Below are 14499 nucleotides of genomic sequence, written 5' to 3' on the forward strand. Positions count from 1 at the left end.
AACGGCGCGGGAGCGGCGGGAGGGCGGCTCCGCCCCGGGGCGGCGGGAAGGGCGGCTGTGCGCGCGGGGGGGGAGCGGCGCGGGGCGGGCAGGAGAGCGGCGGCGGCGGCGGCGGGAGCCGTGCGGGGCGCGGGCGGCGGCGGCGGCCATGGCGGTGTGCGTGCGGGCCGTGGTGCGGGTGCTGGTGCTGCAGGCGGCCTGGGCGCTGGGCGGCGGGCAGGTGCGCTACTCGGTGCCGGAGGAAGCCAAGGGCGGCACGGTGGTGGGTCGGCTGGCGCAGGACCTGGGCCTGGAGGCGGGCGAGGCGGAGGCGCGGCGGCTGCGGCTGGTGGCGCAGGGCCGGCGGGCGAGCGTGGAGGTGAGCGGGGCGAGCGGGGCGCTGGTGGTGAGCTCGCGGCTGGACCGGGAGGAGCTGTGCGGGAAGAGCGCGCCCTGCGCCCTGCGCCTGGAGGTGCTGCTGGAGCGGCCGCTGCGCGTCTTCCACGTGGAGGTGGAGGTCACCGACATCAACGACAATGCCCCGCTCTTCCCCGCCGCCACCAAAAACCTCAGCATCGCGGAATTAACGACGTTGCCGGGGTCCCGCTTTCCGCTGGAGGGCGCGTCGGATGCGGATATCGGAGCCAACGCGCAGCTCTCCTATACCCTCAGCCCCAGCGAGCACTTCGCTCTGGACGTGAAATCTTCAGATGAAAATATGAAGTCGCTGTTCCTGGTGCTGACGAAAGGTCTGGACCGCGAGTCTCTGGCCGAGCACCGTCTGGTGCTGACGGCGAGTGACGGGGGCAGGCCGTCGCTGACGGGCACGGTGCAGCTGGTGGTGTCGGTGCTGGATGCGAACGACAACGCGCCCCAGTTCAACCAGTCGGTGTATAAAGTGCGGCTGCCGGAGAACGCGGCCGAGGGGACTCTCGTGGCGCACGTGGGTGCCACAGACCCGGACGAGGGAATTAATCACGAATTTTCCTTCAGCATCGTCAGTTCAGTTCCTGCTGCCAAGAGAGATGTCTTCAGCATTGATCCGCAGACGGGGGAGATCCGTCTGCGGGGCCCCCTGGACTTTGAAGAAGTGCGCTTATACGAGTTACAAATCGCGGCGAGAGACAAGGGCGTTCCGCCTTTATCAGGGCACTGCAGCGTGATGCTGGAGGTGTTGGACGTGAACGACAACGCGCCCGAGGTGTGGGTGACGTCGCTGTCGGTGCCGGTGGCCGAGGACGCGTCGGTGGGGACGGTGGTGGCGCTGCTGAGCGTGTCGGACCGGGACTCGGGGGCGAACGGGCGGGTGCGGTGCGCGGTGTGGCCGCCGTCGCCGTTCGGGCTGGTGGCGACGTTCGCGGGCTCGTACTCGCTGGTGCTGCGGGAGGCGCTGGACCGGGAGCGGGTGTCGGAGTACGAGGTGGAGGTGCGGGCGGAGGACGGCGGGGCGCCGCCGCTGCGCGCCAGCCGCGGGCTGCGGGTGCCGGTGTCGGACGTGAACGACAACGCGCCGGCGTTCGCGCAGGCCGTGTACACGGTGCTGGCGCGGGAGAACAACGCGGCGGGCGCGGAGCTGGCGCGGCTGTGGGCGCGGGACCCGGACGAGGCGGGCAACGGGCGCGTGAGCTACTCGGTGGCGGAGGGCGGCGCGGGCGCGGGGTCGGGGTCGGGGTCGGGGCCGGGGTGGCGTCCGGCGTCGAGCTACGTGTCGGTGGACGCGGAGAGCGGGCGGCTGTGGGCGCTGCAGCCCCTGGACTACGAGGAGCTGCAGGTGCTGCAGTTCGAGGTGCGGGCGGTGGACGCGGGCGAGCCGCCGCTGTGCGGCAACGCCACGGTGCAGCTCTTCGTGGTGGACGAGAACGACAACGCGCCGGCGCTGCTCCCGCCTGCCGGCGGCGGGCCGGGGCCCTGGGCTGCGGGCGAGGCGTCGTCGTCGGCGGCGGCGGCGGGGTCGCTGTGGGCGTGGGCGGCGTGGGGGGCGCCGGCGGGGCAGGTGGTGGCGAAGATCCGCGCGGTGGACGCGGACTCGGGCTACAACGCGTGGCTGCGCTACGAGCTGTGGGAGCCGCGGGGCAAGGGCCCGTTCCGCGTGGGGCTGTACAGCGGCGAGGTGAGCACGGCGCGGGCGCTGGAGGAGGCGGACGGCCCGCGGCAGAGGCTGCTGATCGTGGTGCGGGACCACGGGGAGCCGTCGCGCTCGGCCACGGCCACGCTGAGCGTGTCGCTGGTGGAGGGCGCCGAGGCGGCGCTGGCGGCGGCGGGGGCGGTGTCGGCGGGGGCGGGGCTGCGGCCGGCGGCGGGCGCGGAGGGCGGCGCGGCGGCGGCGGCGGCGGCGTCGGCGACGAACGTGTGGCTGGTGGTGGCCATCTGCGCGGTGTCGAGCCTGTTCCTGCTGGCGGTGGTGCTGTACGGGGCGTCGCGCTGGGCGCCGCGGGCGGCCGTGCTGGCGGGGCCCGGGCCGGCGACGCTGGTGTGCGCCAGCGAGGTGGGCAGCTGGTCGTACTCGCAGCGCCAGAGCCGGAGCCTGTGCGTGGCGGACGGCGCGGGCAAGAGCGACCTGATGGTTTTCAGCCCCAACTGCCCGCCGCCGCCCGGCCCCGCGCCGAAGGAGCCGCCGCAGGAGCCGCCCGCTCTCCTGGACACGGTCAGTGCCACTCGCCCTCCTCTTGCCCTTTAATCTTTCTCCCTTTTCCTTGCCCTTTAAAATCTTTTCCTCGCTCCCTTCTGCTCCTTCCTCGTTCCTGCTCCCGCCTGCCCCCTCGAGGGGGTTGTGGCAGCCGGGCGCAACCCCCAGGCCCGCGGCCGCTCGGTGCTCGTCAGGTGCTCGAGCTGCGAGTTCCGACAGCGCTGTGGCCTGTGTCTGTGCCCCAGCGCGGGTCCTGCCAAGGGCTGTTGTGCTCGGAGCCCCGCTCCTGCTGCCAGGACAGGGCCCTTCTAGAAACCTCTTGTGCTGTACAGGGTCAGCTGTGAAGTCATCTCTTCATGCGTTATGTCTGATACCTATGGTACCTGAATATTGATGTCTTTCCTTCTCACACACTGTTACAAAGGGACATGGTGCAGGTGAGCACCGTTGGTGTCTGTTCAACTTGTTCTAGTTGTGGCCATGTATGCCTGGTCCTATTACTGTGCTACTGTCTGTAATCAGCTGATGATGGCATTGGCATCTCTGTATTTGTGTCTCCAAGATCTCCTCATCTCCTGCTTTCGAACATCTTATTGAGGCTAGCTGTTCAGTATCTGAGTTTTTCTCATAGAGAATGAAGTCAGTGCCTATTTTCATTAGATCTGTCACAACATGGTCTCTGCAAGTCCTGTTGGTTACTGGTTTGAAGCATTTCTGCTCGAGACTGTTGAAGGACTGCAGGCCAGGAAGAGTCGATGTGGTGGTGACTGTGCAGCAGGCACTATTGAAAGCCATTTAAGTAGCTGAATGCCGAGCCTGCTGGTGTCGATTTTTTGTGTATTGTTTTTGTTCTTGTTGAGAACTTTGTCTTTGTGTGTTTTTACTGTCCTGTCAAGAAGCAATGACGAAGGTGACACTTGGGTCTTTGGGCTTTTCTGACTGTGGACTTGTATTCCTTGTTAGGGAAGTGGCATGTAACACACAGCCCTGCTTAGAAGTTATTACAAAGAGCCTGCGAGACATTGTGCATTTGGTATCATTGGAATATTTTTCATTTTTGTAGCTGTGATTGATGGGAAGGGTCTGTGAAATCTGATGTGATCCATGGGGTGGGAAGGGAAAACATGTAATCAGGTGGAGGTGAATGCGGCCATGGCAGTGAATGGGACCTGGTAATTTCCTGATGTGAACCATAAACTTGAAAAGGAAATCAAGTCTGCATTGCATGTCATAACACAGGATGGAGAGATGCATACTTGTGTTAAGAACACACGTCCCAGAATTGCAGATCATGGGTTCCTAAAGCAAATCCTGAGGCAGAATGTTGCCGGAGTGTTGCCGGGCAAGACCCTTTCCTAGACTCCAAGAGACAGGATTTGAAGGTCTTCCTTAACTTGAGACAGTATGTGGTGTTGAAATGGTCTGCATGTCATTTGAGGTATACGCCTAGTGTGTATATTGCCTTTCATTAGTTGTGAATTTCTCTTTCTCCTCTGGGACATGTTGGATGAGAAGGAAAAGCTTCAGGAATCGCAGAGAAGTGGACCAGGAAGTGGAGTGGGTGATTTCCCTTGAGGCAGGGATGTGTTGTCCTCGTGTGGAGGGCTGGAGTTGCATTAGATGAGGTTGCAGAGGGCCTTGTCTTGTGCGGGTCAGAATATGTCAGGGGAAGGTATTTTGACTCCCTCCCTATCCTGCTGTTGCATGGCTTCCGTGTAGAGTTGCAGTTGCTTGTGATCACCATGTCTCCGCTCTGTGCAAGCCATGCTTGTGTCCCCCATCTCTTTTTATGCTCTTTGAAAATATACCAACTTTTTCACTCTCTTTACCACCAGAAAGTAGTTTGTAAAGGGGAAGATGCATCTGAAAGCATGTTATACTTTTTCCCTTTATGAATATGCCACTAGTGTGCTTTGCAATACAGAGGTAGAAGAGCACAGCCAGAGGTCAGGGCAAGAAAGAAACTGGTTTTGTGCATCAGTCAGGGTGTTCTGTTTGTGGATGACTTCAGAGGATCTGACTGTGCCAGTTGTATGCATTCTGCGGTGACCGGCCTCGCTTGTGTCCTTGGAGTGCTGGTAAATGTGGTGTGATTGTTTCCTTGTGCCCAGCTCATGTTCATTACAGCTGGGTGCAGTTGGTGGGTTGTCTGATGCTCACGATACAGCAATGTTGGAGTCTTGCTCCTTCACACACAGAGCTGGTAATGGAACATGAGATAGGGGAGTACCTTTGGTGTCTGTTCTACTCGTTCTTCTTGTATTCCATTGCTGTTGGTTTTATGGACTTACATTCCACTTATATGTGATCCCCGTATTATTATTTTTTTTTTCTTTTTTAATTTTCACATCTCTGTTGGTGTGCATCCAAGAGGTCCTCAGCTCCTGGTTTGGAACATCTTACTGAGGCTAGTTGTTCAGTATCTGAGGTTTTCTCTGACAGAATAAAACCAATACCGATTTTGCTTCGAGCTGTCATGACATGAGCTCCACAAATGCTGTTTCTTTTTGTTGTGCAGCATTTACACCTGAGATTGCTGAAGGAGTTCAAGACATGAAGGGTGGTGTTGGTGGTCCTGCAGGCAGTATTCTTTGTCATTCAGTGTGCCCTTGAAACCTTTCTAACGAAAATGTCTTTGGTTGGTTGGTTGGTTGTTGTTTTTTTTGGTTGGGGACCTTGTGAAATCTTCTTGCCATGTGTGGTTCCAGAAAGGTGCCTGAAACTGCAGAGCCGCTGGAGTTGTGATGTTGAGACATTACTCAGAAATGCATTCCATTGAGGCACATGAAACAACTGTACTCTCATCTTTGCCTGTTTGTGGCCTTTCATTCCTGACCAGAGAGATGGTTTGACATACGGTGTCCTGATTTCACGTGCTTTCAGCATTGGCATTCACAGCCAGCCCCTTCAAAATCCCCAGAACGTTTCATTGGAAAATGTAACACATACATGCATAGAGTTGATGTTATCCATAAGAGTGCTTTGCTTGTCAACATCTGGGGTGTTCTTTCACAAAATGAAATGAGCACCCATTGCCTTTTGGGCTGTCACACCATCACCTTTAGAAATTGTGTCCCTCATTCACCTGTAATGTTTGCATCTGAGATTGCTGAAGCTGATGTTTTCCTGGGATGACCTCCCTTTTTGCAGTGGAAGTGAGTGCCGAGGACCTTAAGGAACCTCATGCTGAAGGTGACACGTGGACATCCATGGTTCCCTTGCTGAGAGCAGGACGAACACTGCATTTAGATGAGGCTGGTCAGGGCCTCATCCTGTCAAGGTCTGTGTGTCTCCAAGGAAGGCTATTTGTGTCAATCCCTGGCCCAGTGTTCCAGGGCCTCCCCAGGTTCTACGTAGAGTTTTTTTTTTTTTCTGCCCACTTGGTTTTCGTTCATCTCACTCTTCTGTACCATGGGCCTGGATTTGCAGCAGTCTGGCAGATGGCCTTTGACTCCTGTGTTCCTGAGCATGAGGAGTGGTGGCTCCACCAGGAGCTGCTGTAAACATTTTCCATCGGTCCAGCTTTCTCTGTTTAACACTGAGATTGCAGAGCCAGTGCAAAACCTTGCGAGTGCCGTTTGTGAATTGGGGAAGAGCCTGGCAATTGTGGGAGAAGGCGAGGCTCTGCAGAGGGTGATGCTCAGAGGTGGGTTTGGAGCTGGATTGTGTCGGTGGGGTGGAACATTGTTCAGGTGTTGTGGCAGTGATTTTGTGAGCAGCACAGAGAAGTGGTGGGCATTCGATTGTGGGGAGGGTGGTACTGAGCAGGAAATGAGCCTTGTGTGTGGGAAGTGGTTGCAACCAGAGTGTGGCATTGGCCAAGAAGTGTGGAGAAGGGAAAGAAGTGCTGTCTGTGTTTATGATGTTGGAAAAGGTTGTGTTTCGATGAAGGGGAATGGGATCCTTTGGTTTTATTCTGTCCTGCATGATGGCTTCCTGTGTGATAGCTGTGTGTCATGGAGCACCTCACACTCTCCCACGTCTGAGGAGCTTTTGCTAAGCTCGATGATTTCTGTTCAGTCCAGCTTCCCTAGAAATCACTGAAGACTTTAAATGAGAATTTCCCTTTTAAACCAGTTCTCCATTGTCCTGGTTCCAGTTAGGACAGAGTTAATTTTCCCTCATAGTAGCTGGTAGGGTGCTATGTTTTGGATTAGGATGAGAAGAGCGCTGATAACATGCTGATGTTTTAATTGTTGCAGAGCAGCGTTTACACCAGGCCAAGGACTTTTTGGCTTCTCGCTCTGTCCTGCCAGCGAGCAGGCTGGGGGTGCAGCAGGAGCTGGGAGGGGACAGACCCAGGACAGCTGACCCAAACTGGCCAAAGGGGTATTCCATACCATCTGACGTCATGCTAAACAATATATAGGGGTGGCTGGCCGGGGTGGGGGGCCGGCTGCTCGGGGATAGGCTGGGCATCGGTCAGCGGGTGGTGAGCAATTGCATTGTGCATCACTTGTTTTCTTACACATTATTATTATTAATACCATTATCATTATCACTATTATTATTATTATTGTTATTATTACATTCCTGTCTTAATAAACTGTCTTTATCTCAACTCACCGGCTTCACTTTCCCGTTTCTCTCCCCCATCCCAGAGAGGGAGGGGGGAGGGTGAGCGAACGGCTGTGTGGTGTTTAGCTGCCAGCCGGGTTAAACCACAACATCCATGCATGAATCTATTCATTTTTCTGAGCAAGCAACCACTGATGCTGCCCGTAAGTTGTTCATATGCAAAAAAAAAAAAAATGTTTGAGAGACAGATGTATGTATTTTTTTCTGTTAAAAAAAATGAGTGAAAGACTCACCTGAGCTATATGGAGGTCTTGGAGCCTGTTTGAAGTGGGCATCCAGGTCATCTGGTGTGCGGTGGCTCATCAGAGAAATTCCTGGGGAGACATGGTCCTCATGAGTGCTAAGGGAAGCTGTACAGAGCAGAATGGAAGGCGGCAAGGAAGAGGAAGAAGAGGTTTTGCCTCAGAGCATGTCTGAGCTAGCTTGGAAGAGAGGTGCAGGCATTTGGAAAGCATTTTGATAAAGGAGGAAAAAAATGAAGAGGAGGTAGAAGAAAAGGAAAAGTAAAGAGAAGAGGAAGAGAAGCAGATGTATAGAAGGAGTGAAGGAAAGGAAGGAAGCATGAAGAAACTGTAGGATGAATGAAATAAGTAAGAGAAAAGGAAATAAGGAACTGAAAGAATGAAGGAACTGGAAGAGAGGTAGAGAACAAATGAAGAAATAATCTGAGAAAGAAAGAGAGAAGAAAGAAGTCGAGAAGAATGCAGGCAAGCAAGAAGCAAGCAAGACAGAGAGTGGAAGAGAAACAAAGAAGGTAAGAGCCAGGGAAGGAAGGAAAGGAAGCAAGAAAGAAATGAAAGGAAGGAAATTTAGGAAAATACGGAAAGGAAGGAAGCAAAGAAGCAAAGACAGAAGGAGGAAAGAAACAAAAGTTGGTTAGTAGTGAAGGAAGGCAAGAAGACGTTCAGAAGAAACTAGGGAAGCAAGAAAGCAAGCAAGACAGAGAATGGAGAAGAAGCAAAGTAGGAGGAAGATTGGAAAAACAAGCAAGTGAGGAAGAAGAGCGTCCGTCGGCGTGGTGCGTGCAGGGCTGGGAGCCGGTCGGTGTGCGGGGAGCGGCGTCTGGAGCGCAGCGCTGCGGGGCTGTTGCCCCCTCGTTAGCGCTGCTGTCTCGGCCTGTGCTGGGCTCGGTGGCGGCGCCGTCGCCGTGGTGTGTCCCGCGAGTGCCGGGGGCGTCCCGCGAGTGCCGGGGGCGTCCCGCGAGGCGGGGGCGGCGTCGCTGCCGTGCTGGCGGCGGCGGGCGCGAGTGAGGCGGCGGAGCACACGGTGTCGCTGCAGGCTCAGGAACGGCGCGGGAGCGGCGGGAGGGCGGCTCCGCCCCGGGGCGGCGGGAAGGGCGGCTGTGCGCGCGGGGGGAGCGGCGCGGGGCGGGCAGGAGAGCGGCGGCGGCGGCGGCGGGAGCCGTGCGGGGCGCGGGCGGCGGCGGCGGCCATGGCGGTGTGCGTGCGGGCCGTGGTGCGGGTGCTGGTGCTGCAGGCGGCCTGGGCGCTGGGCGGCGGGCAGGTGCGCTACTCGGTGCCGGAGGAAGCCAAGGGCGGCACGGTGGTGGGTCGGCTGGCGCAGGACCTGGGCCTGGAGGCGGGCGAGGCGGAGGCGCGGCGGCTGCGGCTGGTGGCGCAGGGCCGGCGGGCGAGCGTGGAGGTGAGCGGGGCGAGCGGGGCGCTGGTGGTGAGCTCGCGGCTGGACCGGGAGGAGCTGTGCGGGAAGAGCGCGCCCTGCGCCCTGCGCCTGGAGGTGCTGCTGGAGCGGCCGCTGCGCGTCTTCCACGTGGAGGTGGAGGTCACCGACATCAACGACAATGCCCCGCTCTTCCCCGCCGCTCTGGTAAACCTCAGTTTATCGGAAAACTCGCCTCCGGGTTCCCGTTTCCCGCTGGAGGGCGCGTCGGATGCGGATATCGGAGCCAACGCGCAGCTCTCCTATACCCTCAGCCCCAGCGAGCACTTCGCCCTGGATTTGCAGCGGAGTGAAGAACATCTTGAATCGCTGTTCCTGGTGCTGACGAAAGGTCTGGACCGCGAGTCTCTGGCCGAGCACCGTCTGTTGCTGACGGCGAGCGACGGGGGCAGGCCGTCGCTGACGGGCACGGTGGAGCTGGTGGTGTCGGTGCTGGATGCGAACGACAACGCGCCCCAGTTCAACCAGTCGGTGTATAAAGTGCGGCTGCCAGAAAACTCGGCGGAGGGGACTCTCGTGGCGCACGTGGGTGCCACAGACCCGGACGAGGGAATTAATCACGAATTTTCCTTCAGCATCGTCAGTTCAGTTCCTGCTGCCAAGAGAGATGTCTTCAGCATTGATCCGCAGACGGGGGAGATCCGTCTGCGGGGCCCCCTGGACTTTGAAGAAGTGCGCTTATACGAGTTACAAATCGCGGCGAGAGACAAGGGCGTTCCGCCTTTATCAGGGCACTGCAAGGTGGTTGTGGAGGTGTTGGACGTGAACGACAACGCGCCCGAGGTGTGGGTGACGTCGCTGTCGGTGCCGGTGGCCGAGGACGCGTCGGTGGGGACGGTGGTGGCGCTGCTGAGCGTGTCGGACCGGGACTCGGGGGCGAACGGGCGGGTGCGGTGCGCGGTGTGGCCGCCGTCGCCGTTCGGGCTGGTGGCGACGTTCGCGGGCTCGTACTCGCTGGTGCTGCGGGAGGCGCTGGACCGGGAGCGGGTGTCGGAGTACGAGGTGGAGGTGCGGGCGGAGGACGGCGGGGCGCCGCCGCTGCGCGCCAGCCGCGGGCTGCGGGTGCCGGTGTCGGACGTGAACGACAACGCGCCGGCGTTCGCGCAGGCCGTGTACACGGTGCTGGCGCGGGAGAACAACGCGGCGGGCGCGGAGCTGGCGCGGCTGTGGGCGCGGGACCCGGACGAGTCGGGCAACGGGCGCGTGAGCTACTCGGTGGCGGAGGGCGGCGCGGGCGCGGGGTCGGGGTCGGGGTCGGGGCCGGGGTGGCGTCCGGCGTCGAGCTACGTGTCGGTGGACGCGGAGAGCGGGCGGCTGTGGGCGCTGCAGCCCCTGGACTACGAGGAGCTGCAGGTGCTGCAGTTCGAGGTGCGGGCGGTGGACGCGGGCGAGCCGCCGCTGTGCGGCAACGCCACGGTGCAGCTCTTCGTGGTGGACGAGAACGACAACGCGCCGGCGCTGCTCCCGCCTGCCGGCGGCGGGCCGGGGCCCTGGGCTGCGGGCGAGGCGTCGTCGTCGTCGTCGTCGGCGGGGTCGCTGTGGGCGTGGGCGGCGTGGGGGGCGCCGGCGGGGCAGGTGGTGGCGAAGATCCGCGCGGTGGACGCGGACTCGGGCTACAACGCGTGGCTGCGCTACGAGCTGTGGGAGCCGCGGGGCAAGGGCCCGTTCCGCGTGGGGCTGTACAGCGGCGAGGTGAGCACGGCGCGGGCGCTGGAGGAGGCGGACGGCCCGCGGCAGAGGCTGCTGATCGTGGTGCGGGACCACGGGGAGCCGTCGCGCTCGGCCACGGCCACGCTGAGCGTGTCGCTGGTGGAGGGCGCCGAGGCGGCGCTGGCGGCGGCGGGGGCGGTGTCGGCGGGGGCGGGGCTGCGGCCGGCGGCGGGCGCGGAGGGCGGCGCGGCGGCGGCGGCGGCGGCGTCGGCGACGAACGTGTGGCTGGTGGTGGCCATCTGCGCGGTGTCGAGCCTGTTCCTGCTGGCGGTGGTGCTGTACGGGGCGTCGCGCTGGGCGCCGCGGGCGGCCGTGCTGGCGGGGCCCGGGCCGGCGACGCTGGTGTGCGCCAGCGAGGTGGGCAGCTGGTCGTACTCGCAGCGCCAGAGCCGGAGCCTGTGCGTGGCGGACGGCGCGGGCAAGAGCGACCTGATGGTTTTCAGCCCCAACTGCCCGCCGCCGCCCGGCCCCGCGCCGAAGGAGCCGCCGCAGGAGCCGCCCGCTCTCCTGGACACGGTCAGTGCCACTCGCCCTCCTCTCGCCCCTTAATCTTTTCCTCGCCCTCTTCCTCTCCCTTGACTTCCCTGTCCCATCTGCCGTCCCCGCTCCCGGCCACCCCCTCGGAAGCGGTTGTGGCAGCCGGGCGCAGCCCTCGGGCCCGCGGCCGCTTGGTTCTCGTCAGGTGCTTGAGCTGCGAGTGTGAACAGCGCTGTGGCCTGAGTCTGTGCCCCAGCGCGAGTCCTGCCATAGGCTGGTGTACTCGGAGCCCCACTCCTGGTGCTGGGACAGGGCTTTTCTGGAAGCTGTGGTGTAGTTGGAGCACCTGAACACTAGCTGATAAATGTTTTCCTCGTGGTTTTGGTCAAGATATCGTCGAGGGGTCAGTTGTGAGATCTTCACTCCATGCAGAATGCTGGAAAGTCATTGTACTGTCAGATGCTGATGATACTATGATATTCGTGCCTTGCACCTTCACACACACTTTTAGAAATGGGATGTGGGGCAGGTGAGCACTGTTGGTGTCTGTTCAACTTATTCTTTTTGTGGCCATGTATGTCTGGTGCTATTTTTGGGGTATTGTCTGTAATCAGTTGATGGAGTTAATTTTCATCTAGTGTAACTTTAGCAGCTGGACACTTTTCTCCTGGTGTTCTTGTTAAAGATGCTGTCTGTGTCAGGGTTCAGCTCTGAAGTCTTCTCTCCATTTGTGATGTTGCTTAGTTGTAGTGGCTGACGCTATTGACACCATGCTGTTGGTGTCTTGCTATTTCTCACACAGGGTTAATGGAACAAGTGTAAATGATCAAGTGTATTCTATGTCCCTTGAAAATATACAATGTTTTTTCACCAGTAGATTGTTTTGGAAGGCCATGATGCAGTATGAAACATGTTATACTTTCCCTTTTATGAGTATGCCTTTAGGGTGCTTTGGAATACAGAGGTAGAAGAGCACACCGGGAGACTGGGACAAAAAACAGAGAACTGTTTTTCTGCATCAATCAAGGCATTTTGTTCAAGGACAGTTTCAGAAGATCTGACTGTGCCAGTTCTATGCATTCTGCGGTGACCAGCCTCTCTTGCGTCCTGGGAGTGCTGGTGAATGTGGTGTGACTGATTCCTTGTGCCCAGCTCACGCTCATTAGAGCTGGGTGCAGTTGACGGAGTGTTTGATGCTCATGATACAGCGATGTTAGAGTCTTCCTCCTTTACACATAGGTCTTGTAATAGAACATGAGATAGGGGAGTACCTTTGGTGTTTGTTCTACTTGTTCTTACTTTGCATTGCTGTTCGTTTCACATGCCTATTGCATTTAATCCCTTCATGATGTATCTCTAAACATTCACATCTCTCTTGGCATGCATCCAAAAGTTCTTCATCTCCTGGTTTGGAACATCTTACTGAAGCTAGGCTGTTCAGTATTTAAGTTTTTCTCTGATAGAATATAATCAGTGCTGATTGTGCTTAGAGCTTTCACGACATTGGCTTCACAAAGACTGTTTCTAACTGGTGTGCGGTGTTTCCACCTGTGATTGCTGAAGGAGTACACAACATGAAGCATGCTGATGGTGGTCCTGCAGATAGTATTCCTTGGTATTGAGTGTGCACTTGAATGGTTTGTAATGCAAATGGCTTTGTTTGTATGTTTGTTTCCGTTCTGTGGGGACCTTGTTGTGGTGTGTAACCTTGTTGTGGCATGTGAAATCTTATTGCTGTGTGTGGTTCCAGTTTTGCAGTTTTCACAGCTGTCATTGACGGAAAAGGTCTGTGAAAACTGAAGTGAGCCTTGGGGTGGGAAGGGAAGGTGTGTCATCTGGTGGAAGTGAATGTGGCAATGGCACTGAGTGGCAGTTGGCTGTTCCCTAATGTGAACCAGAACCTTTGGGGGAAGTCAGACTGCTTAAGGGAAAAGGAAATCAATAGTCTGCATTGCGTGCCATAACACAAGAAGGAGAGATGTCTGTGTTGAGAACACACGTCCCAGAATGGGGGATCAAAGGTGCCTAAAGCAAAGCCTGAGGCAGAATGGTCCCGGAGTGTTTTTCAGCAAAACCTCTCCCAGGCTCCAAGAGATACGAGGTGAAGGTCTTCCTTAACTTGAGACAGTATGTGAACCTGAAATGCCCAGAATGTCATTTGAGGTATAATACCTTGTGAGGATATCTCTTGCATCTGTTGTGAATCCCTTTCTCACTTCCGGGATGTGTTGAACAAGATGGAAAAACTTCAGGCATCACAGAGAAGTGGACCAGGAAGTGGAGTGGGTGATTTTGCTTGAGGCAGGGATGTGTTATCCTTGTGTGAAGGGCTGAAGTTGAGTTAGATGAGGTTGCAGAGGACCTTTTCTTGTGCAGGTCAGAATATGTCGAAGGAAGTTGGTTTGAGTCCCTCCCTATCCTGCTGTTGCATGGTTTCCATGTAGAGTTGCAGTTGCTTGTGATCACCATGTCTCTGCTCTCTGCAAGCCATGCTTGTGTCCCGTCTTTTTCTATGCGCATTGAAAATATACCAACTTTTTCACTCTCTTTACCACCAGAAAGTAGTTTGTAAAGGGGAAGAAGTAGCACAAATCATATTATATTTTCCCTTTATGAGTATGCTATGTGTGTAGTTTGCAATATAGAGGTAAAAGAGCACAGCCAGAGGTCAGGGCAAGGAACAGAGTAACAGGGATTTGTTTTTCTGCATCAGCCAAGGCGTTTTATTCAAGAACAGCTTCAGAGGATCTGACTGTGCCAGTTGTATGCATTCCATAGTGACCAGCCTCTCTTGTGTTATGGGAGTGCTGGTAAATGTGGTGTGATTGTTTCCTTGTGCCCAGCTCATGTTCATTACAACTGGGTAGAGTTGGTGGAGTGTCTGATGCTCATGATATAGCGATGTTGGAGTCTTCCTCCTTCTCACACAGAGCTGGTAATGGTACATGAGATAGGTGAGCACCTTTGTTATTTATTCTAGTCATTCTTCTTGCATTGCATTGCTGTTTGTTTTATGGACTTCTTGTGTGTCACCCCCTTATGATGGTTTTTTATCTGTCACAAAAATGTTGGCATGCATTGAAGAGATCCTCATCTCTCAGTTTGGGACATCTTACTGAGGCTAGCTGTTCAGTATTTGAGTTTTTCTCTGTCAGAATAAAATCAATACCGACTGTGTTTAGAGCTGTCATGACATGGGCTCCACAAATGCTGTTTCTTCCTGGTGTGCAGCATTTCCCCCTGAGACCGCTGAAGGTGTGCAAGAGGTTAGGGGTGGATATGGTGGTGGTGGTCCTGCAGGCATTGAGTTCACACTTGAAACATTTCTAATAAAATTCGTGTCCCTTATTTTAATCCCCTTACGATGTTTCTTGTTTTATTACTTTCTTTTCTTTTTTTTTGGGGGGGGAGGGGGGGTGGAACGGGAGGGAGGTGCGGGGTGTGAACCTTGT

The 14499-nt window shown here is 56.9% G+C and overlaps 2 protein-coding genes across 2 annotated transcripts; both read left to right on the plus strand.

Moving 5' to 3' along the window:
• The first annotated feature begins 76 nt into the window (after nt 1–76).
• LOC136786393 (protocadherin alpha-2-like) lies at nt 77–2781 on the plus strand. Its single transcript, XM_066977213.1, has one exon. The coding sequence runs from the start codon at nt 149–151 to the stop codon at nt 2654–2656; it is 2508 nt and encodes an 835-aa protein (XP_066833314.1). The 5' UTR covers nt 77–148; the 3' UTR covers nt 2657–2781.
• Nucleotides 2782–5722: 2941 nt separating this feature from the next.
• Nucleotides 5723–11141, plus strand: LOC136786395 (protocadherin alpha-2-like). The gene has a single exon (XM_066977215.1). It carries the CDS (start codon nt 8615–8617, stop codon nt 11117–11119), a length of 2505 nt encoding a protein of 834 aa, XP_066833316.1. The 5' UTR covers nt 5723–8614; the 3' UTR covers nt 11120–11141.
• Nucleotides 11142–14499: the final 3358 nt, after the last annotated feature.

This window comes from Anser cygnoides, chromosome 14, assembly GCF_040182565.1.
Source record: "Anser cygnoides isolate HZ-2024a breed goose chromosome 14, Taihu_goose_T2T_genome, whole genome shotgun sequence".
Lineage (NCBI taxonomy): Eukaryota > Metazoa > Chordata > Aves > Anseriformes > Anatidae > Anser > Anser cygnoides.